Raw genomic sequence first — 26,813 nt, 5'->3', positions numbered from 1 at the left:
TTACAGGTGTGGATAGCTGTACATTCATGTGCTTACAGATATAACAGTATAATTTACTCCCATAACTACCTTTATGCTAATATAACTACATCAGCACTAGAAAATGTTCTGATTTAGTGGTAGCCATTTCAAACTGGGGTAGGTAACACAGTGAAATCACTGTGTTCCCAGACCTTTGTCTTGCAAATAGGCAGGGGATATGCTGTAATGTTATTTATTGGATAACAAACTTTTACAGATAGTAACACAAATTATTCAATAGCAGGTGAAGTCCTAACCACCTTAGAAAAGGAGTCCTTGTGAGCTCAGTACTGTGTTGTAAGTCCAAACATAGAATAATTGTGTGCCTGCTGAATCGTCCTCTTCCTATAGCTCCTGGGATGTGTGATATTTATTTATTTATTTATATATTAAACAGGAAGGAAGCCCTCATGTTGCCTTAGGAAGATCACACAAATCTAACACAAATGTACTCCTTTCTTCCAGCAGCGTGATGTGGCTATCAGTTGACAAGGGTATTTGTTACCGGATTAAAGCCTTTTAAAGTTGGGTTAGAATGTATGTGGAATAGTGTTAGAGTAAAATTAGGTATTTTAGGATGTCTGTGTGTGACAACACATTTTTCACATATGAACTGGGCGATCAAGCCTTTTGCAGTCACTGTCTTACAGATGAGAAGTAGATTTTCTGATTGTATAGCCTAAGGGACAAATAATTCCAGATAAAATGCCTGTAGCACTGCTCCCTAAGCTTAAAAATTGGTAACATTTGCAGATATCCAAGTACAAATGTCATGAAAATAAATGTCAAATGCATGTTATCTGGCAGTTACTAATTATATTGCCATAGTATATTACTTTTCTTCTTGTGTGATTTTATTCAGTTTTGGATTTCAATGATCCCTTCAGTACTGAAGTTAAGCCAAGAATCCTGCTTATGGGATTGAGAAGAAGTGGGAAGTCTTCCATTCAGAAAGTTGTCTTTCACAAAATGTCGCCGAATGAGACTCTCTTCTTGGAGAGCACAAACAAGATCTGCAGAGAAGATGTTTCCAACAGCTCCTTTGTCAACTTTCAGATATGGGATTTTCCTGGGCAAATTGACTTCTTTGACCCTACGTTTGACTATGAGATGATTTTCAGAGGCACTGGAGCACTGATATTTGTTATTGATTCTCAGGTAAAAAAAAAGTGGTTTAAGCTACCTTTTTCTTTTCTTTCTTCAGCAATAGACAAATGGATTGGAAAGCATAGATTTTTTTCAAAGTAAATAAATGACTTTACTTACATCACAAACACACACTAAAAGAAGGTCATTAAAACTTGAGGAGCTGTTTGGTTATTTTTAATCTGTCTCTGCAGTATGTTCAAATGTTAACTAATTTGTTTTAACATCTCAGATTCCTAAGTGCTGACAGCAGGAGATTGGTGCACATGCTGGATGTAGTCTCAGGCTTCTACTTATAAGAAATTAAAAAAATAAGCTTTTGTTGAACTGTAGCATTGTCTAAAAGTAAGTACCATAAAATTTTATATATTTTTTTAAGAACTGTCCTACAGTTGTAGCTTTTCCTTTTCCTTCATTAGGATGATTATATGGAAGCATTAGCTCGGCTGCATCTTACTGTGACCAGAGCCTATAAAGTGAATCCGGATATCAACTTTGAAATCTTTATCCATAAAGTGGATGGTTTATCTGATGATCATAAGATTGAAACGCAGAGAGATATTCATCAGAGGGCAAATGATGACCTTGCAGATGCTGGACTGGAGAAGATTCACCTCAGGTGAGAAAAGCTGCTGTGCAGAGAATCCTAAAGAGGAGAGCAGCTTATTTGACAAGTTACCATTTTCTGTTCTCTTGAAGTAGCTGACAACGAGCTTTTCATACATGAAGAAAAAGGATAATCAAAGACATTGCATTTGACCTGAGCCAAACAAAGTACCTTATTTCTGATTGCTGTCTTGGAGGGGAAGATGGAGAGGAGATGTACTTAAAAACAGATAACAAATACTCCAGAGTCGTACAAGTTTTTGCTGCAGCTGCTGTCTTGAAATAAGTTGCTTGGACAGTGGCAGCGACCAGTAGAGCTCCAGCCAGTAGAGTGTATATGCCACCTACATCATTTTTGTCTTCTTTGAAACCTTTCTGCCTCACAGTCCCCTCCCAATCACTAGTCCTCACTGCTGCAGCCTGCTTGGAGCCACTTGGGAAGACAAGTGCTTTATCTTTACCTTATGTCCGCTGATAAAGCAGATTACTGCGGCAAATAATGAAAAATAGTGGACTTCTGCAGACTGGGAACTAGAGGACATCAAGTTGTTGTTTCTTAGCACTTAAAGCCAAATACAAATATATTAAAGAGACTTGCTCTGTGAACATGCCAGCTCTTTCAAGCTCTTAACAACTTGACTGCATCATTGCATTGATAAATAGGTCCACAGCTTTCAAAAAGTAGATCACAACAGACATACTCAGTAATATTCCTCTCCTGCAATTTGAAAAATATTTTCGTAAGAAGACCAAGGTGGGAGTTGCATCCTGAAGAAGTTCTATGTTGAGGTCTAGTTTGCAGTGTCTAGGGTTTTTTTTTGTATAGAGATGAAGCCCTATGCTTCAATCATAACGCGTGACTTCTGATCACAAGGAGTAATTGCATAAGTGTAGGCACTTGCTGTTTGACAATATTTCATTTCACTCATATTATGAAAGGTACATCATGTTCACAGTATGTGGCTAAAAGGAAAATGTGGTGACATTTTTTTCCAGCTTTTATCTGACAAGCATATATGATCATTCTATATTTGAAGCATTTAGCAAAGTGGTACAGAAACTGATTCCACAGCTCCCAACACTGGAAAACCTGCTTAACATCTTTATTTCAGTAAGTACTTGTTATATACTTTGTGTGTAGATGCAGCTGTGTCCGACATGCATGTTCAGATACTGTGTTCTCTGCCTTCTGAGAGACTATGAGCAACGTGGACTCTCAGAGAAATTATCAAAACTTAGTTGAAATGCACCCACATGCATTGCTTGGCCTCACCTCCCTGTCTGTTAAACAGTGTTGCTGAGCTGCTGAGATACCCACAGTATTTCCTGAATCACATAAAGTGGGTTAGCAGCCATCACTTTTCTGCTCATACATTAATCTGAATATTGCAAAGGTCTGTGCTGCATGCATTTGTTTAAGTAGTACTTAAAATTTGTGTAAATAAATTCTTCAAGGAATGCCATTTAGTCTGACCTCTTATGTAGAGCTGTCTGTAGTCCTTCCTAGAATTAATTCTACTTTGTATCGAAGTTTAACCTGCTTAAGAAAATCTTCTCGTCTTGAAATTTTTAGAGGTAGAGTCCATCACAACTGTCACAGCTTCCGTAGTTACTCCTAAGGCCAATTAGAAAGCTTTGTATATCTAGTGGCTTGTTATCACTGTAGAGGTCATTGCTTGCTCCGCTGTTCCTGTATGTGTGGTCCCTTCCTCTCCTTTGTACTGGTTCTGGCACTCACCTGTTCCCTCATGGAGTCACTTTGATGTACACTAATGCACTATTGAATTTAGTTAAAAGCAGGTCATGAAGGAGTCCAACATGCTCTTGTTTTGGCACAAGATAAAAGATGGGGACATGGGGCAATGAGCAGAGGGGAACACAGCGAATAGGTTGTGAAAAGGAAGAACTCCCCGTTTGGTGGTTGTTAAATTAGGTCATAGTGGCTCCTGAAACTGCACCCTTTCTCACAGCATTCTAATTTTGCACTTGGATATAGCATTAATTTGTCAAGCTTCAATTACTAAGGAAGGTATTTTGTGCTGCCTTTTTGTGATTTTGAAGTAATGAAATTATTTAGTATCATTCAACAGCCTGCAAGATAAAATTAGATTTCACGGTTTCTCAGTGTAGGGTGTGAAAATAGAGAGAAAAGTTGGATGTGTTGCTGAAAGGAAGGGCTACGATTAGAGGAAGATCTTTCCACAACTTATTCTCTTACTATTGGGCAACAAATGATGCTATTTCATAATGAATGGTTTGTTACAAAGATCTGTTTCTACAAAAATGACTGGACCATGTACCAGTTATCATCCAGTCATGAACTCCACTTAGGACAGGAAGGTAATGAAGGAGTGATGACAACAGTTCTGGAGCAGTTGGATATTGAATATGTGACACAGTCTTAAAGAGAAAGCTGTCTCCGTGGTAGTCCTTGTGCCAGAGTCACCCCAGTCACTCATATAATGAGTCAGATCTCTGTATGAGGTCTCCTCACTGTTTGGAGTTGGTGAAGAATTTCTGCCAAACCACCAGATGAATCGAGCACAAGCTGCTTCCTAAACGACTGATGATAGTTGCTTGTATGTCTGGTACACCCAGAAGGCAGTCCAATAATATCTAGAATATCAAATGTAATTTGTAGTGAAGAACAAGTCTTTCAAATGAATGTGAAGTCCAAAAAAAGTGAGAGGTGTACACTATTTCCCCTATTCAGTAGGGGAAACAGTCTCAAACTGCTTCTTAGCTCCAAATAGAGGAAAATCCAGTTTGTTAATGACCTAGAGCAAGGTGTAGCTACGTCACTATGTCCTCAGCATGCTTATTGTCTGCTTTTACGAGTGTCTTCTGTCTGTAGACAGGAGAGTCAGAATGCCTCTATTTGCAACCACAGGAAGACTAAACATCATTCTCCAGCGTAGAATTAGTTAGCGGGTGTCTCTTTACTTTAGCAACTTAGTGACAACAAATCTTGACATGGATTTTGGTCATGCCTTACCTCAGGAAGCCAGTGTGCTAGATATCAAAGTGTGGGTGTACTGGTGTTGTAGTTCGGGTTTTGCAGCAATATTCATGAGGATTTGCTTTCGTTTATGCCATGAAGACTTCCAACATGAAAAGCTGATGATTACAAAAATAGATCTGTGATCACTCTTTAAGTTCACAGCAGGTTTTTGCCTAACTTTATAGTGCCACAGTGTGTTAGCTTGTATGTTTGAGGAACCATCAGTGTGATAATACTGCTTCTACATTCTTTAACGTAACTACCTGTAAAGCATAAAATAACAGTTGATTTGGCATTCAAACCCCATGTAAATCTTACCTAACACTCTATCAGCTTCATATAGAAGGATGTCTGTTTTTTAATTACTGTGGCCTTACCAAGCAATCAAGTTGTGTGACACAGGAATGTGGATTTTCATTTTAGGGTTGTTGGATTTTTTTTGAGGGATGTTAATAAGTATATGTTAAAAAAACCCAATGAGTTACCATGGGAAAAATAAAATAAAGTGGAGCTTTGTTTATTTAATGATTTAAATTTCATAATCTGTAAATTCAAATGTCGCATTTAAAATCCATTAACTAAGTCTACTGTTTGCTGCAAGACCTGTTTAATAACTGTCCAAAATTCATTCCTAACTGTGACTGGTAAGTTCTTTTAAAAGTTACTTTCTTAGGGCCAAATTTTGGCTTACTTTTCATACTTTCAAGATGGAAAAAGATAGGCCCATTTACCTACACCTGGGAATTGGAGTAACACTACCAGTTTTACTGAACCCATTCCATTTAAAGAATAGAAACTGCCTGCTTTATCAAACCCAATATAGTTGAGAAACATGATTGGAATTTCAGCTACCACATGGTTTTTACCTGTCCAAAATAAAATCTCATATATTCATTGCAGAAGATTTTTCGCAATGACTCTCTTGGTTCAGATTAGCCATGGAATACTGTTACATTGCTTTGGAGTGCTTGATAGAGCTTCTAGCACATGTCACATCTTCTTTCCAAACTGTAGGGTTGTGTCAGAGATGACTATTGCTTATTCTGGCCCTCCTCTCATTGCCATCAATGACAGCATTTCATTCAGTTGCATAAGGCAACTGTTGGCCTTTGTTTCTCTAATAAGGAACCCTCCTGCTCTAGTAACAGAAACGGTTGATTTCACCGTCATTTTCCCTGACTGAGCGTTAATGATATAATGTCTCTTTGAATAGTATTTTTATCTACTATTTCCTGATTTTTTTATGACTTGTAATTATTGTTTCTACTGGTATTTTTTTTCCTTGAACAATTTTGTAACAAACATTCTGACAAATCCTTTGCTTTTTCGGTTAAAGTTGTACTAAAACCCCTGGCAAATGAAATCTGTGAAGTCATTTGGGTACAATTTAGTGGTTACTACTCCTGGCAGTCCATCCTACCCTTTCACCGAAGTCTCTGTCATCATAAAAGGTTCGACAGAAGCAAATATGTGCCAGTTTCTCAGCAGGTGTATTAGTTTCAACTGAAAACGAGCATGGTTTAACTTAAGACATCAAGTTCTGCCCTTACTAGCAGACAATGACTGCTGGCACAGCAAACATCTCAGGATGAAAGCCTTTGAAACTGTCACTGTGGGTACAGGAAGGCTGCAGCAGCCAGAGTTCTGAGATGGAAAAATCACTTCTCATTGTTAAATGGAATCATAGAATGGTTTAGGTTGGAAGGGACCTTGAAGATCATCTAGTTCCAACCTCCCTGCCATGAGCAGGGACACCTTCCACTAGACCAGGTTGCTCAAAGGCCCATCCAGCCTGGCCTTGAACACTTCCGGGGATGGCGCATCCACAGCTTCCCTGGGCAACCTGTTCCGCTGCCTTATCACCCCCAAAGTGAAAAATTTCTCCCTGATGTCCAGTCTAAATCTCCCTTCTTCCAGTTTGAAGCCGTTACACCTTGTCCTATCGCATCATGGCCTTATAAAAAGTCCCTCTCTAGCTTTCTTATGGGCCCCCTTCAGATACTGGAAGGCTGCTATAAGGTCTTCTCAGAGGCTTCTCTTCTCCAGGCTGAACAACCCCAACTCTCTCAGCCTGTTGTCATAGGAGAGGTGCTCCAGCCTTCTGTTATTATATTGTCACTGGCATCTTAATAATTTAATGTACATCTTAACTGTACAGCTGAAATTATCACTCTGTGTCTCTATATAATACAAAATTTTATAGTTGACTTCTCATGAATGACACTACAGGGCTCAAGTTCCAACTTCTTTTGTCTAAAATGACTTGTATTTTCAAATATGTATTTCGGCAATGAATTATGGCTATATAGTAATATGATATCTACAGGTGAATTATGCAATTAATGATATTTGACATCATCTGCTGAAGTATGGGAGGTGCTGTCAGAATTGTTATTTGAAAATCAAAATTACAGAACTATCACATGTGTCTAGAATAACCAAAATAAATGTGTCCTGGTTTGAGCAACACAGGACTACTTTCTCTTCCCGTGCTTGGGAAAACTGCATTTTTAGAAGATTCTAGTATCTCTATTTGTGAAAATACTTACTTTATAGCCAGCTATGGTACTCAGGTTTCAAGGTCTCAGTGTTTTCAAGCTTGCCAGGTGCAGGGACAAGGAGGAGTGAGACCTGGGCACTTGACCCAAGCTGGCCAACAGAATTATTTCATACTGTGAACATGACATTCAATATAAATTAGAAAGTTTGCTGAGGAGTTTTTCTCTTCTATGATTGCTGCAATCTTGAGAACTTCTTGCCCTGGTGCCACACCCCTGAAGCCTTCCCTTCCTCCTTAAGCCATAGCACTCAGTGTCCCACATTTGCTGTACACTGCTGGGAGTGCACAGCTTCCTACTGATAGAGTGGGCTGAGTATAATCCTTGTATGTTTTATATTGGTATCGGCATCAATCTTGCTTCTTTATTATTATTAATGTTAATTATTTAGTACTGTCCTATTAAATCTGTTTATATTTCAACCATCGGGGTTTCATTGTTTTTCCTGATTCCCCTTCCCAGGTGGGGAAGGATCATGACAATAAATTGTTGTGGGTTCTTCAAACCATAACAATATGCATGTATTTTTGTTCTTCCTGCTCAAATAACTTAGACTCATAGAGCCATATAGGCTGAAAGGGACCTTTAGAGACCAGCTCCTGCTCAGAGTCAGGCTGGTTAGAGCAGGTTGTTCGTGGCTGAGTCCAGTCCAGCTTTGTGTATCTCCAAGGATGGAAACTCTACAACCTCTCAGATCAGCATTCTCTCAGTGCTTCATCACTCTCGTGCTAAATTTTTTCTTTTTCTTGTATCAAGTCAGAATTCCATCTTGTGCCTTTTGCCTCTTGTCCTTCAACACTGTAGCACTAAAAAGAGTTTGGCTCTGTCTTCTGTGTACCCTTACATTAAGTATTTGTAGATAGCAACGAGCCTTCTCCAGGCTGAACAAACCCAGTTCTCTGTGACTGTCCTTGTACTTCAGCCTGTGTACCTAAGGTATCCACAGTTTATACTTTGTTTTGAATATTTCTTTTATTAATGAATTACTGAAATGTGCCACTCATAGAGTCTATTCCATAACGAAATGCAAGAAATTCACCTCTATACTCTGTTGTTACAGATGGGTGTTTCCAGCCTTAGCTGTGTGTGCGATGGTGGCAGAATTCATAGAATCATAGAATGGTTAGCATTGGAAGGGACCTCAAAGATCATCTAGTTCCAAGCCTTTTTAAGAAGAAAATGCCCAAAATATTCCTGGCCATTGTTCAATAGCATACTTGGGGTTGAAATTTTTCTATCTGTGTCAGGAAATTTGGAAAGTGAGAGGGTCACTTTAGTCTCTTAACTATGTGTTAAATAGTTGACTTAGAAAAGAAGAAGAAGAAAAACAAAAAGTTCTGTAACTGCAAAGGAAGCTGAAGCTATTAAAACTTGTTAGGGGTTCTCAGTCTGGGTTTTTTGTAGTTACAAAGCTGCTGTGGCAGTAGTCCCAAACCCTATTGAAAAGGGAAGCCCATGTACGGAGAAAATTCGGTTTTATGGAAGAAAGTTGCTTCTCTTCTTTGTATAGGTGGATTCTGAAGCATATTTCATAGCTTGAGTTTTAGCAGTACTGGGAAATTGCCCTTTGTGTTCATGCTGGGACAGCTGCCCAGGTGCAATCCCTTGATACCAGCAAGCAAAGCTACTGTTCTCAGTTAAACAGTACACATTTTTTTTCCTTTTTTTTTTTTTTCCAGGAAGTAGACGCTTTTGGCAGTTTACTTATCTACACAAAGAGTATGAGCTAGCATTCCTAGCTAGCCTCTGAGAGCTGCGAATATGATACATCTCTAGGATGGAGAGAGTCTTAATCAGCTTGGCAGGATGACAGGAACATAGCTGTCATCACATTAGCAAGCCTGAGCATTATAAACATGGCTTTAACCACCAATGCTACACGAAAACTGAAAGAGTACTGATAAAATACTGGTGTTTCTCCTGTGATCCTAAAAGATGTTCTAAGGAACCAGAACAGTAAAACAGCTACAGACCCTGATGAGACAATTTCTCAGTTTCCTTGAGAAATTAATTCCTGAACGCTACTGTCGCCTTTGTCCATCAACTTTTTCTTTTCCTTGTTTCTACCTTCTTAGATGTCCTGCTAGAATAACTTTAAATGACAGCTCTCTTTTTATGTCCATTGTTACAATCAAAACCTCAAAACCTTCATCTTGAAGGACTTCCCCTCCCCCCCAGCATTTTCCACTGAAAATAAATGTAATGTCTCTAGATGTTTTCTAGAGAGTGGAAGTTTGGGAGTGTAACTTGGCATTATGGCTGCTCAGAGGCAGAAACTGTTGGAAGGTCTGTGAGCATCATGGTTTGCTACAAACACGACAGTGCTGTATGTACGGTTCTTTCAAAATGAGCTTGATTGCAATTTAACTTCCACTTCTTCAGCCTAGCTTTTGTATAACAGGCAAATAGGGGAACAAAAAAGCTTGGTATTAACTTGAAGACATGGTTTCCATTTTATTTTTATTTCTTTTCTTCTATAATAGAATTCCGGGATTGAAAAAGCATTTTTATTTGATGTAGTTAGTAAGATCTATATTGCAACGGACAGTACTCCAGTGGATATGCAAACTTATGAGCTCTGCTGCGATATGATAGATGTTGTGATTGACATTTCTTGTATATATGGGTAAGTAAATTGTTAATGTTTTTTCTAAAACTGCATACCTAGAACTGAATGGCCTCAAAATTAGAATGATGTGGGTATAAACAATAATGAGAATGTGTAATTTGTCAGGACAGGGGGGAAGTAGGAGATGGCAGGCCTCTGAGGTACAGATCCCCTGCCAGCAGCAAGCACTATTCCCTGCCCAGCCTCTTTTGTGAGCACCTTCCTCTTTCTATGCTAGTAATTTTATGTGGAGGAAGGAGTGGGAAGTAACCAACCTGAAATAAAAGGAAACATTAACATTAACTTTTTTTTTGTTCCCCAGGGACAAATACAGTTCAAGGGTGCCTGCCATTTAAAAAAAAAAAAAAAAAGTGGGGCCATATTTAGTTTAATAGCTAGTGGCCTCTACTGGCCTTAGAGAGCGGCTTCACTCATGCGTCAGTTCTCTGTTAGTCCTCTTTTCTCTTCATGACCTTTGTGTTGTTTTGGTTTTTTTCAGTTTCCCTTCCTTATACATTAGCAACTGGAGATCTCCTGGGCTAGCATGTACATGTCCTTGCAAGTTATGTTTTAGATGGCTTGGCCAAATGTAGTGCCAGCTATTCCTGGGAAAGGCAGGGGCACAGTAAGAATTAGTGCATTAAGGTGCACAGACTTGGAGGCCAAACTGCAGCATGCTTAGTGTGGGAGTCTTTGGTAGCCTTGCATTCTTACCCGTTGATAGACTTCTTGCACTCTTGGAGAAGCTATGAGGGAAAATCCTAGTGCAGATGTGCCCTAAGCACAAGAACGTCGAAAGAACAACAAATTGCAAAATACCTTTCTAAAATTTATTAAGTTTGTATATTCTGCTGTGTGTTTCAGATTTTTGAGTTAGTCACTTAAGTAATTGTACAAGAACTTGCGTTTTACAGAAGTGTACCATAAAGGATGCTGATTCTGTGGCTTTTTTTTTGTACAGAGAAAGACGCTGTGTACTTCAAAAGACTGTGCGTTTAATTATCTGTACAATGCCACTTGTGGGGCTCTCTACCACTGTCTTTGTGTAACCATTTAGGATTTATTACCAGAAATCTGTGTGCCATGTTTTTTAGCTATAGACTAAGGATGTGATATTAGAATTAATTTCTTGTGCTCTGTTCCTGGAGCATCTGTGGAACTTGCTACCTTAATATATTATTGATACTAATTGTTCTGGGATGTTGGTGATAACTACCCGTTTAACAAGATGTGTGTGTGCATTCAGGAATGAGGGTAAAATTGCAAGGTATAAAACTAATACAGTGATCATCATGACACATCAGTTGTGGAGGAGAAATCTCTTTTCATGATTTGATGTTGCAAAAGCCAACATCTCATGAGGAAAGTCTCATGATGGCTTAAACTATTGGTCAGCTGCCACTGCTCAAGCAAGGTTACTAGATTTGGAGTTATCAGTACAGACCTACTGGTTCACATGTTTTAGATAAAGTCATAATATAGTGCATTGATTAAAAGAAAACAGACAACGTTGTGGGAAATGGTTGGCAACTAATAGAGGAAAAAATAACATTCCAGTTCAGGTACTTGGCAATCAAACAATCTGATTTCTAGCCCCAGATCTAAGATTTGGTGTGTGATTGGAAAAGTGATTTAATCTCTATGTCTTCTTAGTTTATGTAGTATGTAGTTTGAAGAAGAGTTTCCTGAAAGGTTAAAATGGAAATTTCATAAAGTTTGAGATTATCTGGTGAAAGAACCAATGTGGGAGTACTTTCATTAGCTCATCGGATGGCTTATCTTTTCTTGTTTCTTTGTTTGTTTGAATATTTCCCCTTAGGCTTAAAGATGATGGCACTGGAACTCCTTATGACAAAGAATCAATGGCAATCATAAAACTGAACAATACAACTGTTCTTTATTTAAAAGAGGTGACAAAATTCCTTGCTCTTGTTTGTTTTGTCAGAGAAGAAAGCTTCGAGAGAAAAGGTATTTTTTCCTTTTCTAGTATTGCATTACTTTTCTCTTGTATTATTGAGTTAATGAATAACTGTGGTTGTTGTTAGCTGATAACAGTCTCTAGCTGCATCACAAATATTAAAGGTAAGTACAGCTTGATAGAGCTTATATAAGATGTTTAAAGGCATGAGATATTTGTACTGGCATTAAGATAAGATGAAATCATAAATGTATTTGACAACTTTCTGCTGTGAAAGCATATGAAAGTTTACATCCAGTACAGTAAAGCTTCCATCTGCAACAGTAGAACGTGTCAGTTTATCTTGGCTAACATTGATTTGTACCTGTTGGCGCCAGCATACACATTTGGAACAGCTTGCATGCCATAACTAAAGGAAAATTATTGAAACTGGCTGATAGAAAGAAATATGTTCGTGTTCTTACTTTCCTCTTCTCTGAAAGGAGGCTTTTGAGAAGCTGCATGTTTGGGAACTAAGTGGCTTTCATATTTTGCAGTTAAAAGTGCATAAAATTTCTTGGTTATCTCTCTGACCCTGGTCAAGGTCAATACTGAAAGCTTAGTTCATGATCGCTCTGCTCACTGGCGTGATGTTCACTGAGTTACTGGTCTTACTGAAATGTCCTGAGACCAGAACTGAGCAGTGGAAGAATGAGCCATCATCTGGGCTTGTGTCCCCATCTTGTGATTCACCAGTCAGCACTGGTGTGTTTGTGAGTGCAGTAGTCATACCATGTCTGCTGGGCTGTTTGCTGGGCTGTCTAGCTTTTATTTTATAGAAATTAAACTGGTTGAATTTCTCTTTAATACCCCTACCACCTCTATTATCCACGAATGTTGATGTGGTCACTTTTTTTTTTTTTTTTTTAGCTGTAAGCCTAAGAAGTGTTACTTTGACATACCTACTAAGAACACTGTTTCACAGTGTTGAATAAACATCCATTAGGGTTTGTTCACAACTGTGTCAGGTTGTTGTGTCTGCATAGTTTGGGACGCTTAGTGCTGTAGCCTGTAACGGTACAGTTTTGGTATTATAATGCAGATTAGCTTTTGGTGCCTGGTGACTTCCACATAATATTTTGTCTGAACTCTAGGGAGAGGGAAAATAATTCCTGGGAAAAAAAAAAGTCAAAGTGTAACACGGTGGATTTAAACCACTTAAAATATGTATCATCTCCTGTTAGGGAAATTGAAGTGGAAAACACTGCAGTATTTGAGTTAAGAAAGCTTATGGCATTAACCTTGAATGAGGTCATAAGCTCAGTACCAAAATTCTAAAATTGTATTGCAGTATTACACAATTGTAGCACCCAGTAAATCTTCCGATTGAGTACCAGTATGGCTTTACAGCTTTTCTGTGGGATCACATTCAGCCCACGCACGTGGTAATATTATCTGCCTATTATGTATGTATGTATGTAATCTAACAGCATATCTGTTGTGTTATTTTTCAATTACAATGTGAGATAAAATATAGCTGGCTGTTATTTGGTGGTATTTCTATCAAGTATCCATTTCAAAGCTTATGCATTGTCAAAAAATGAAAATTCTTTCATGACTAGATGCTATTTATTTTTATCACAGCTATTCTGGCAAGCAAACTTACAAAATGACACTGTATTTTATGAAAGATTTTATTTTTTCTTGTAATATACTGAGCACTTCTCCAAAGCTGTTTATTAAGTTAAGGCTTTGTTATCTGCCAATGAACTTCTATGTGTTTTCTCTTAAGACTAATAAGTATATTTAATATCAGACGCAGTATGAAACTATAATGCTTACTGAATTATTTGTATTTTCAAATGTGCTTTTGCTTAGCACAGAAAAAAATGCCTGGAAAATTCACTGATTATGACCTCCAGAGAGACAGTGTGGTATTTCACTAAATGTAGAATATAAGCAAATTTTTTATTACCTAATTTGTATAAATGTCTTTATTAATATGGAAAACATTTCTGTCTCTGTAGGATTAATAGACTACAATTTCCATTGTTTTCGAAAAGCCATACAAGAAGTATTTGAAGTAAGAATGAAAGTAGTAAGATCTCGAAAACATCAAAGCCACATGCAAAAAAATAAAAGACCCACTCCCAATGGGACACCAAGAATGCCACTGTAACTGAGGTTTTGTGGCACCGTGGCAAGCAAAGTTTTCGTGAAGTTGATGTGACTTCTGCATCTCATTGCACTGAGTGAAGAGGAAAACTAATGGGACTGATGTATTATATGAATTTTCCCTGAACGTTCAGAAAGCACTGTTTAAATATTTTTATCCGATCAGTTTTTTTCATATAGTGAGCACTTTGAGCAAAATGTTGTATATATAAGCATTGAGGTGAACACTTGTAAGAATTTTCTTAATATATGCTGTAAACCTTTTTCATGCCATATTAAGAAAAAACAGCTGTGACAGAAATACTGGGTACATAATTTGCACTTTTTCATGTTTTCCTTGTGGAGTTGGACTTTGATAAACTTAGTTTTTATGGTGACTTTGATGCATGGTGTCAGGTAAAATGTATGCTGTAGTTTATTTACCTGCTACAATCGAATTGGTTAGTAAACAATTAAGAAAACTTGGTACAATGCCTTTTAAAAATTTGTGACAGCTAATACCTAACATTCATACAGATCTAATTTCGTATATTTTTCAATTTGTAAACTGAAGACTAATTTTGAAGTATTACAGCAATAAGCACCTTACCAGGGATCACAACTGGTAGGTAAATATTAGCTTTTATAAAACAGGCTTTTGGCCAAATTTCATCCAGAGTTCTCCATAACACTGGTCATGCCCTCTGTTGGGTCTGTGTTTATTATTTACCTCAGCATATACCACTAAAATACCTTTCTATAAAGATAATTGTTTTGTAAAATGGCTCTATGTTGCACTGGTATTTTTATAAGGCTTCAGAGGAGGGTGTTTTATCTGAAATGTTGAATTTACATTGCTAAGTTTGTTTTGAGAGCCTGCACATCTACTGTTGGTGCAGTGAAGAATCTCTATGTATTGCCACCCTGACGTTCTGATGTACTGATAGGAAGGCCTAAAGATGTGAGCACTGGGTTCTGACTCCCTCTAACAGAATTACGTCTGTGACTGAAACCAAGAAGAGACCATTAAAATGAGGACTGGACAATCTACCTGCTGTAGTAATCAGCATACATCATTACTTTTTATTTTAATATGGAACATGGGCAGACTTGCCACAGGATCAGCCCAGGACAACAGAGCGCTCTCAAACCTAAAAAGAAGTAAAACTTAATTTCTGAGTTCTGTATTCACTGTTTTTGTTTAATTAACGATACAAAATTATAGTCTGAAGTCAGAAGAGCAACTCTTTTCCCAGTCCCACCACAAACCAATTGCACGCACGGTCCAGTGGTGGTGTCAGCAGCTGTTGGGATTGGGAAGAGGTCGACCTGAAGGGGAGGCAGCTTGCCGTACACCTGAAACAGGTAAGGGGAGCTATACCTCACTCATTCATAACTCATCTGCCCCCAGCTAAGATAGCTCTGGAGACAGAAGGGAAGATGGAATTTGAAAGTTTTTTCTTAGCCACGGTAAGGCATAAAGCTGCATGTCTATCAGTGAGTTAAGAGCCCCCAGTGTTTGCTGGCTTCTGTTGAACAAGGAGGGGTTTCACCTGTGGTAGGCAAGTTCAGTTCCTTTGTGGTTTGAATACAGATGCAGAGTTTCTGTATGGTGTATATTGACGCATCTTGAGGCTCTAGTACTGTACTGAATACACGAGCTGTGAGAGCTGGTTAGCATGAACGCAAAGGCTCTCTACACAAACACTGCCAAAAGGGAGACTGGTAGTTACCAAGCCCTTTACTGCCGCTGATGCACGTGACTTATCTTTTTGGAACAAACTGACTCTTTTGGCATGAGTCTACTGAATATATGTGGGGTTCTTAGAAAAAGATGCTGACCTCCATCAAGGCTCGCTTGATAAGTAATGTAGTTCTAGGTGCTCAGGAAGGTGAGAAACATTGAGCATAACCAAAACTACTGGCCCTGGTGCCAGTGTGAAGGATAATGACAGTAGCTGTAATCAAAGCAGAACACTTAAAAAATGCAGACAGTTCAAATTCCTTTCAGTACTGTCACCACCTGTCATCTTAGGCGAGGGCAGCTCTTCTGCCCAACCCCTCAGTTAAAGTAATGCAAAGCTGTCTTCAGTTACCCATCATTGCTGTGGTGAAGAGCCACCTTTTGACAGCTCTCCAGTCCACAGGACTTTCATTGAAGGGCTGCCATAATTTTTGGCCACACATTTGTCTTTCATTTTGTTTGGGACCCACCGCTGGGTGACAATCTCTGTCCTTCTCCTTTCACTCCTTCAGGTATAGGTGACCATGTGGGACATACAGCACCTACCACGCTGGACCAGACACTGTTGTTTTGGTTTGGTTTATTTGGGTTTTTTTTTATTAAATAAAGTATTTGATCATATTGGCTATGGTATGAATCATAACTAAAGAATGTAGTTTCCATATATTTGGCCTGAGTTCTATGTAGCCATGCGTACTCTTGTATTTAGAGACTATCAACTTATTTACGACAATTAAGTTAGCTGTTGCAGTCCCCTCCAGAATTTGGCATAGGTCGTGTTGCATAATTTAGTGAAGGTGACTTTAGCTAATGTATAAAATTTCAAATTAGATATTATGAGAGTAAGCATAATTTTTATCAGATTACTTATGTTTCAAATATGTTTAATTATAAAACTGAAAAAATGTTAAAAGTGCATTAGTTTTACTGTATAATTTTGGTGTGTTCAGTTAGGTGATGACTGCGTGTTTCACTTCGAATAATTTTCTAATGAGTACCTCAGGTTTTCATGTTCTAGCTGAAGTGACTGAACACTGAGTGAGACATGCAAGGTTTTTGTTGTTTGGGTTTTTTTAAGAAAATCCTATTTCAAATCTTTTGCTTTTTCTTTTAAATTTTATTGACATTCTAGTTTTTATTTTAAAGAGATTAAATACCCTGTGTGCTACAAGAGACAATTCTGGCAAGGCAGTGTTGAGATACCTTTTTTAAAATTATAAATCATGCAAGAAGTAATCATTTCCCAAATAGTGCAGTATTTCCAAAATGCCTGATCTGTGAGTCTCCATTTGTATAGATCATCGGAGTTGCCCAGCCATAGTAGGGACCATTATTGAAGTAGCCGTGTCTCTTTAAAACACCCAAGCCAATTTAGTTTCCCGTAGGCACTTTAAAGTCAGGAGCTGAATAACTATAAAACATTGGTTCCATCAACTTGTAGTTGAGGAAATCTCTGTAAGTAATTCAATAGGCAGCAGCCCTGAGTACTTAATGGATTCTTTGAAGAGTTAAAATGCCTCCTTGAGCATGCACTGGAACATGGCTATTTAAAATGCTACAGTGCTGTAATGTCTTTCTAAAATTCTGTGATTACAGATGTGCTGTGCATTAGCATGGAAGTGTAATCAACAGAAGCGAACTACTCAGATAAAGCATAATTCAAATTGATTGTTTGAGATCTCATGTTTTGTGATGGAACAATTTTATTTTTTTTTATCAAAACAAAAATTCTGGGTTTTCTTGCATGTGAAATTGCACTCCTGTGATAAAATTTTATACTGAGGGAGTTCATTATGTGAAAGAACTGCAGTGATTTTTAAAAGAAATTTTAAAGAACCTATAAACTCCTTCCATTTTTATATGTGTCATATTAATTTGAAAAATTAAAGAAAATAAACAGGTCATCGTACACAGTAGCAACTGTTTGTTTTAATGACATATTTTCTGTCCCTGTCATTTGCAATAGTCATTGCAGAATATTTTTTTTTTAAATTGAACATTGAGGTTTTTCCATTTTTGTACTCAGACGTACATGACATCAGTACATAGTGATTTTTGTTGCTGCGGCTTTATCTATGTCCTGTTTGATGGGGAAATCAGGTCATTAACACCAAAATTTCTTCTTCAGATTCTACATATTCATTAGCCAAAATTGAATTTACTCAAATACAGACAAACACATCAACTTCAACCATTTCAGCTGTGTGGAAACTGGGAAATAAGTTTGGTTAGGAAATTCTTTTGGGCTCCTCTGATACAGCGGCATATGGCTGGCATCCCACTTGATTTTCCCACTGTATTAATATTTGCACATTACCTCATGCACTTATCTTCAAATGGCTACATTTAACAAAGACTCTAACAGACTGTTTCATTTCATTTGTTTTCTCCCTGATATCTTCTGCATTACCTTTCTCATTTTGCTATCTCTGTATAGGTGTTTTGTCGTAAGCAGGTCAGATACCCAGTCTTCTTGGTTCCTGCCCGCTTATTCTCTTTGGCTTATAGGCATTATGAGCTACAGGCTAGGTCTTGAGAAAAACTTTACTGAAAAAATATTGAGTGTAAAAATATCTAAATTGTATAAAAACCATTACATGCTACTAACACCCTTAAAAAGATACGACATATTTCTGTAATCTTGGTATGTATGTACACCATAAAATACGTGTTCATATTCAAGTTACAGTTTATACTGGCAGTCAGATTTTAAATATTTCTTACTCATCTCCAGAACATATTTTAAAAGAAAAGATTCATATAGATAAATACGTCCAGGGGAAAAAAAAAATGATTAGATGGAGCAGTCTCACAATGTCTCTTGGAGTAAACTAACATATTTTCGATAAGGTAAAAGATTTTCAGGAGACTAGTCAGAGGAGATACTTTACTGAATATTTTCCTTAGTAATACCAGGAGCTGCTGCAAGAAGAAAGGATTACTGCGCAATACCAGAAGGTAGAGAAAAAAAACACTGATACCCTTTTTAAAAAAAAACACAACAAACCGACAACTAAATGTGGCGTAAATTGAGAAGGGTTGGGATTAAATACCTTATAGATGAGTGCAAACGTGAGAGAGAAAAAAACCACCAGAGTGGCCTAGTGTGTAGGCCAGAACATTTCATAGTGTGTTCCAAGCTGCTGCCTTTTACAAAATGCAAGCCAAGAAAGTCAAGGGGCTTATCACAAGATGCATGCATGTACGTTGATCCATGGTGAGGTGGTCTGAGTGAGCTCAGTTGCAACAAGGTCCTCACAGGCCCACACAGTAGTGCCCTGGCAGTGACTTAGAGGACAGTATAAGAGCCGCCTTTGCTATTATGGCAGGATTTACCCTTTATATAGGTTTTAATCTCCACTCTGTGTGAGCTAAAAGCCATTCTGGACTCTGCTGAACTGAAGGACAGTGTTGGTACAAATAGTATAAACCAGGCACGAACACATTCACATGGGAAATCAGAAATGGATTTCTAAAGCAAGAGGCCAGTGATGTTCTGCAGCCTCTGCTCAGCACAGGGAGAGCAATCAGCCTCACTATGTCCAAGAGGAACCTCAGCTTGTCAATGAAAAGGGGTATAAGTTGTGGTGAGCATGCCAATTACCTGCAAGTGCTAACATCAGGGAATGCTGTAGTCCTAACTCACTGTCTCATCAGCACTGCGAGTTTCTGACCCAGATGAACTCATGTTTGCATGTAGGTGTTTATATGGCAGGTGGGTGTCCACTCTGCTAGTACCAATCCATTCATCGCTGCAACTTTATGTTCTTGGTCCTCCTAATTAGGCTGCCTCCTTCCTCCTTCCCATGCAAAACCCGAGTCTCGTTCCTAAATGTCCTGGCTTGAGGACACCAGCACAAGCCACTCCACCGCCCATACCAACACACTAGTGCGTGCTTCCTTGATAGGACTGCTCTAGTCCTTCCTCAGTTTTTTGTTATTCCAGATAAAACAACTATCCAGCAGTTTGGGAGCCAGTAATGCTTTCAGAGTCCTTCACACCCAATGCTGCGAGTTCTCTTCCGCAGCTGGGGTTCCTCTAATGCTGCTGATAAAACTGCCTGACTGGATGGAATGGTGGATGTCCGAGCAATAAAGTTAAAATCTTTAACCAGCACGCCTGGAGTTTCTAAAAACCCCACCATCCACTTTACTGTCGTATCATTCAAGGGACCTGACATTTGTGATACAATTCCTACTTGTTCTACGGTTAAATCAACTCCTGATTGCATTTTCCCCTGTTGTTCATGCACATCCACTTCAGTTTTGGGGACTGCTTTGATAACAACCAGAGCCATCTGAGACGTGGGAAATGTAATCTGTTTCAACTCGTTTTGCAAAGCAGTATACAGAGAGAACAGGGGTGTCCCTTCTGGCAAATCCAGTAGAGCCAAATCAAAAGGATTCAGCCAAATCCAAAGGTCCCAGGGGCCAACACCTTTGTCTTTAAACCCTGCACTGAGAGGTGGAACCATACTCTGCTTTTCCGCACCACAGTGCCCTTTTCAGAGACTGAATCATCCTCTGGTGAGCCAAATGGTCTGATCCACAAATTGCTTTTCTTTCAATACTCCCTTCACAGCTGCTCAAACTTCTTTTGACTGCCAATATGCCATTCATCACGCTGTCTGGTCTCACATCCCAAGCGCTGAATGCAAGCTCTGCAGCAGAGGCACACGAATCGGTTCGCTCCTACCAATCCCATTCCCCTTGCTCAGCACAGTTTCCAGTCCTGTTCCTTCATCAATTTCATATGTCAGTTCCACATTTTCTATCTACAAAGCAGCAGCAGTTGTCATTCCAAGTTCCAATTCTTCATAAAGCCTGTTATGCAGAAACTTGAGCACTGGCTTTAAATTTAGTGTTCTCTTGACAGATTGTAAATGCCTTTCCTGCTTTTCTCAGTGCAGTCTTTCCGGCGAAAGCTTCCCACTCCCATGAACTGAGTGCATCCTTGAAAGTTCCTTAGGATGGGAGAAGTTTGTTCCTTTCTTCTCTCCCCTTTTTATATTGCTGCCATTAATAGTCCCCATAAAATCCAAGCTATAAATCTCTAATTTGAATAGTTACGACATGACCAGACTGCACAATTGTTTTCAGCTCTTGTTATTCCTCTTTCAGAGTGACAGAATTCCTCTGCAGCCTGCACCCTCTGCCAATTTGCACCCCTCATGCGTCCCTTAGCTAGACACCTTCCACCATCTGCAAAAAAACCCTGCAAGCAGATACACACAATTTAAAAGTGTAAATTAATAATGTATTGATTAATACAGGTGGCTATGACTAGCAAGCTACTAGACTAAGCATTAACATGTTCACCTCCCCCTGTAAGATACCAGATGAGCCTTCACTGGCCAGTGTCACCAAACTGCCATTTTCTGCCTCTCCACTTTTCCCTTCCAGCATTTTATACCTTTTCACATCCATGTTTTTCTTCTGGACCTTATCTCAACAACCCTACCTCCATCTCTGGTTCTGCCTCACCTTGCCTGGCTCTGCTGTGCAGCCCTTTCTCAGGGTGCAGCGATCCCTTGAGCATGCTCAACCAAGGTGATGGGGCTGGGCCCTACCAGGGCTGGGCTGTGGAGCCCAAACAGCTGAAGCTGCAGAGGGAGGTGACTTCCTAGCAATGGAGAGCAGGTTAATATGGTTGGCTGGAGCCCAGAGAGCAACACAGTTTGCCGGAGGGTAGACATGTTCAGTCAGCAGAGCCACGCTCTGGGGTCTCCTGACCATCATCATTAGGGGTTTAGTCCAGTTGCCCACATGGGCCCTCATGTCATTGAAGGTGCTCTAGGCACTCCACCTGGCCTTCATCTACTGCTTTGTTCAGAACAGCACCAGTGTCCCATATCGTACCTTTCTGCTCCATATGGCTGTGTGGCATACCTTGGGATCCCTCGTATGGCATCAGATGCTCTTGTGTGTGCAACTGAATCAAGCTTTAGATTTCTACTAACAATCTGAGAAACTCCTGGGTGTCCCAGATACCTACTGTCCCATTGCTGAGTCAGTAGGAGCTGTATGCAAGCAGCTGTACGCACACAGGTACATGCAAGTTCACATCAGAGTCATGAGTAACATTTTTGGAATGGATGGGGTGGAAACAGTGCTTGATGGCAGTCTGACAGACGTAATCCCCACCTCTTTTTCTCTGGCTGTGGTGTAATTGTGAAGACAGAGTCTCCCTTCCCAGAAGGAAGCTTAAGGGATGAAGTTCAAGTGAAGGGGCGTGGGGAGGAACTCACATAAGGAAAAAGTGACAAAAAGAAAACCTGGGGCCTGAAGCCCTGAAGAGGGAGGATCATGAAAAACTGGCTGCATGAGTCAAAGGCTATGCCTGGCATTTTCTCCCTAAATAATGGCACAGGAGAAAAACAATTTTTGATCAGAGTAGTTCCCAACTACTCTCCAACTACCTAGCACTCTCTGCAATTTGCACAGTAAAGAATATGCATCAGAGAAAATTTCTGCCATTATCTGTAGTTGCTAAAGATAGAGTAACTGGATCAGGGAAGTGCAGAGACACAAACAGCTGTCACTCAGACAGCAGCTTCAGCTTTGACTTGTGCCTTTGCACGTTTCTTCTGAACCAGGGAACCTTCTGAACTATTAAAACCATGATGCCAGAGGGGTGTGAGCCAAGTGACTGGTGTGACTCTTCCCACTCTTCAGGGGGGAAAAAAAAAGGTGAAAAATATGTACCTTTATTTTGACTTCACATAGTGTGTACCACTGTAAGGTGTCCCACAAACTCTGCACTGATGGTCCAGATCAGGCACTTGCTTGCTTGGGCAGTTACAGCAATCTGGTAACTTCTTCCCTCATTCTCTTTCTATCATTTCTGAAATAACGCTAATTAAAAGTCAGTAGGCAAAGCCGCCCATTTTGTGAGACAGGTTGCTTTAGAACTAAGCTTGAAGAAAAGACAGTCATCACTTTCCTGAGAAGCACCACGCATCTGTGCAATTGCTACGGGGCATTGGTTACACAATGCTGCGCTTGTTTTTATCGATGAGGAGGAGGTGCACTTGTTGAATCCAGATTTAGCAGGTCTGAATTCACATAAAGGATTTTAAAAGCTGAGACTGTATTAGTCACCAAAGAGCACAATAATGATTTCTCTTCCAAGTGACTCATATCTGTTCCCACAGATAATATAGGCATATTAATAGTAGATTCCTTAATTCCATTAGAGTTTAATTCTGCAGCCAACTGTCTGTACTGAAAGGGTAGCATTATAAATGAAGCAAACTGCTCTACATTTTGTGAATTGGTGAAAGCAGGGTGTGAATGCTTTGTCCAAAGAACTATTGTATTTTCATATGCTTTTGTGATCGCAGACCTTCTCCAGAATAAATGATTTGCAGCTGAATTTATAAGACAGCCTACAAAGCATACAAACCCCACTCTGATCTGACCTTTGGTAATTGCTTAATCTATAGTATACACTGTTGAAATGTACCTTACCTCACACAATTACATGACCTGTTTGAAATGTACCTTACCTCACACAATTAACCTGCACAGCGAAATAATTAACAGTTCAGTGTCACCTTACCTAGCTTAATTCCCCGAGAACAGCAAGAATATACACTGATGCACCAGACCCAAATGCAAAACCCAAACGCCTGTGCCATGCAGGTGTCCTGCCTCCATGGGAAAGGGGTGGTTTCGGGAGTAACTCCCTCTTCGGGGGCTCCTGCTGGAGGCATCCTGGTGCCCATCCCCCAAACTCTGCAGCCTGAACTCTTGTCATTCCCATTCCTACCTGCTGAGCTCCCCTCTTGCACCTTTAAAGTCAGTTCAGCAAGAGTCTTACTGTTAAAAATAAGAGGCTCTATCGACTGAAATGTTTGTAATTCTTTTAAACTAAGGGGAAATGCATGGTACATTTGTATCAGATATATATAGAGAGAGATATATATCAGATGCAGCTATACGTACATATGAGAATACCTAATTAGGACTGTCTAGAACATAGATGACTTAGCGTAATCCCCCTTTGCAGCTGATAGAGAAATCCAGGAACTTCTAAAGCTTGATTTGTTGGATCTACAGCAAACGTTTATTCCAGGCAAGATGAACTCTGCTGTAAAAGCTCCTGTTTCTCTCCATTAGCTATAAAGTGAGCCCCTGGTAATCAGCTCAGAAATGTATATCCATAATCTGCAGTTGTCCAGCAGAATTCTGCCCCCATGTTTGCTCTGATTTGGCCTTTCTTTCACAGTAGAAATGGCTGCAATTGAAGAATTACACATTTTATCAGACCTTATGATTGTCATTAATTTTGTAATATTTTTTGCAAGCCAGAGGCATATATGCTCCTTTGCTTGGAAGCTAGGTGGCTGTCTCTGTTTTCATCCAAAAGAAAAAAAAATCAGTATTCCACAACTGCAGAAAAGTACATAGAAACATGAGCAAAAACATCTTCTCGTAAACTAGAAATTAAAAAAAAAAAAATAGAAATTATTAGTGATTTTTTGGGGGTCAATCTGAAGCCTTACGTCAATATAAAACAATTACTAAAGCCACACAATTTTTAATATTTTGAGTTGTCAAAATTGATGATTCTTGCTGTCCTGCAACCAATTTGGTGATGTTGTACAAAATCTTTCTGCAAGGATTCAGCATGGTATTAAATAATGAAATCTTTGTTGCAGCTGTGTCCAGGCAAACTTTCAGTTTCTATATGCTTCAGCTGAGCATGTTTATTTTTTCACCAAGTTAGATCGTATGACAGGATACACAAGCTACATGAAGTGCTGCCAGCATGTAGGATTTGACTGCAATTTTGCTACTATATTTGGCGTTTGGTTTTAAAAACCAGAAGTTCTAGCACAAAATGGCTTCTCCGTGCAAAAGTCTAAACAAAAGGCAGATGGAAACGCAAATCCAAAGGGCATTTTTGACCAGAGGCAAAAAAAGGAGTGAGGCTGCTCCTCTGGACTGGCAGCACTGACTGTGCAAGAGCTCTGCAGTACCTGCTCCTTGATGGCCCCAGGCAGCTGCTGACATGCGGGGCTGGGATTTAATCCCCAGATTTCTACCGGTATGCTGAGCACTTCACAGGAATCGGTGGTTTCATCTGGCAGCATTCACCTCCTGCAGCTCTGACTTTTAACTAATCATACAGCTGAAAATCCAGGCGGTTTCGTACTGATAGCTCTGCACAATTTCATGCGGTGATGACCCCAGCACCCAGCCAGGCCACGATGCATCTTACTTAAATGGGGAGAATGTATATGTCCTATCAGTCAATTTCTGTTACTTAAAAATTTAAGTCTATTCAGCTTATTTTCAATAGTGCTTAGATGTCATGTAGTTACAGTGAGTGTGTATTTCTTTTTTTTAGCTAAAAGCCCAAGTTTCATGTTAACTGCAGGTGCTTCCTCCTTGAACTATATAAAATGACATTGTAAGTGTGGCCAGGGTCAAAGGCCAGAGCCCAGAAGGGAAAGCTGAACTCCACGTTACTCTTAACTAGTTCATAATACCTATCACTCCTTGAGTCATGCCATTATTCACGTTGTAATACCATTTTTAAAATTATCTTCCACCAAAATAGATCCCAGAATTTTTTACATGGATATCCAAATTTCTAAATGCAAAATACTGCTCTCCTACTTCAGGGAAGGACAAGATTTAGTCACAGAGCCCTTCTCCCACTGCACAGCAAGATGGCTCGGGCAAATGAGGAAAGATGGGACGTACCTGCTAAGAATGACCAAAATAGTTTGTAAACATGACACCCAGTGGCTGCAGCTCACCATCTCCAGTGGTCAGATCAGCCATTGTTAGCTAGAAATGCTGAGATGTCATCAAGAGTTGCTGGCCATTAAATGTACCCTGGGGTGCTTTTGGTGTAAGAGGGAACCCCAAGGTCTGATGCTATCTCTTCCCTTCTGTATGTACATTATTTATGCTTTACATTATTTGTAGTGATTTGTCCTGTAAAAAGGAAGATTACTTTGCTCCTTCAAAAATTCAGCCACTTGTTAAAGCTGAGTAAAGTTGCTTTATTTATTTATTGCTGTTACCACAACACCACTGTGCAACGGAACAGGAAAGGGAAGAGTAACACCTGGTTTTGCAATGCTGAGAACATGAGGAGGTGAAAAAATATACCTACTCAGATGTTTTTGTTTACCACTGTTTTCCATTGCTGTTCAATCAAAGAAGGGAAGAGGAAAAGAGAACTAAGACATCAAAACATTACTTTTTTTTTTTAAAGATGATTAGGAACAATATAAAAGTAACAAAGATGAAATTAAGGACAATTCATGAGCTACAGACAACAGTTTCAAGCTTATGCTGTTGAAGACAAGCACATAAAAGCTCAGACGTTTCCTATTTTATAGCATGTAGTAAATTAAAGGGAAACGAGAATATGACCACTTTTTTATGTATTTCCGTAGCTATAAATTGTTAAAAGTGCTATCCCAAGCATATGGTGGCTGTAACTAGGCGGCAGAGAAACCAAAGTTGCAGATGTAAACAACAATTCCTCTGGCACTGTGGGATGGACAAGGGGATCTGCCCATCAAGTCAAGCTCTTGCTGATTAATTCTTGCCTGAACTAATAGTCCTGGGTGTATGACACCATTTTAGTCTGTCATGATCCTGAAAAGCCAACAAACAAGACGCTACAGCATGCTGAAGTCTTTTGGGCAGGGTGTCAGCGGGTCTGCGGGGTCCTGGAAAACCCTTTTCTCAGCCCCCCGTTTTCAAACCAATCTCCTTGTGCTATGATGTCTGGAGGCACCTCACCCCATCACCTCTGCGGTTCGAGGCAGACACGAGACAGGGACGCGGGGGGCATTTCCACTATCGGCGGCCACCAAGCAAAACTGTGGCCTACTGTTTGTAGCATGGTGTCCTGTCCTGGCTGCTGTGCCTGGAGCGACAGCTCTGCTGTGGGGTCCGAGCATCGCCCGTGGCTGCTGGAAAGTAGCTTCTTCTTTCACGCCACGACAGAGAAGCGGGGGCAGCTCGTGAATTTTACTTTGTGCCACCCAACCATACCAATAGTCACTCGCCCCCCTGCCTCGCCCTGGCCTGCCGTGCCCCGGCCGCCC

At 39.7% G+C, this 26,813-nt stretch overlaps 1 protein-coding gene across 1 annotated transcript; it reads left to right on the top strand.

The window, feature by feature from the left end:
- Positions 1 to 889: 889 nt before the first annotated feature.
- On the top strand, positions 890 to 15,178 carry RRAGD (Ras-related GTP binding D). Its single transcript, XM_009887504.1, has 6 exons — positions 890 to 1,179; positions 1,587 to 1,786; positions 2,770 to 2,884; positions 9,816 to 9,958; positions 11,760 to 11,908; positions 13,865 to 15,178. Exons 1-6 carry the CDS (start codon positions 937 to 939, stop codon positions 14,014 to 14,016), a joined length of 1,002 nt encoding a protein of 333 aa, XP_009885806.1. The 5' UTR covers positions 890 to 936; the 3' UTR covers positions 14,017 to 15,178.
- Positions 15,179 to 26,813: the final 11,635 nt, after the last annotated feature.

Source organism: Charadrius vociferus, unplaced genomic scaffold (genome assembly GCF_000708025.1).
Source record: "Charadrius vociferus isolate BGI_N301 unplaced genomic scaffold, ASM70802v2 scaffold185, whole genome shotgun sequence".
Taxonomy (NCBI): Eukaryota; Metazoa; Chordata; class Aves; order Charadriiformes; family Charadriidae; genus Charadrius; species Charadrius vociferus.
The sequence above is the reverse complement of the archived record's forward strand: the minus strand, read 5'-3'. Positions and strand labels throughout refer to the sequence as shown.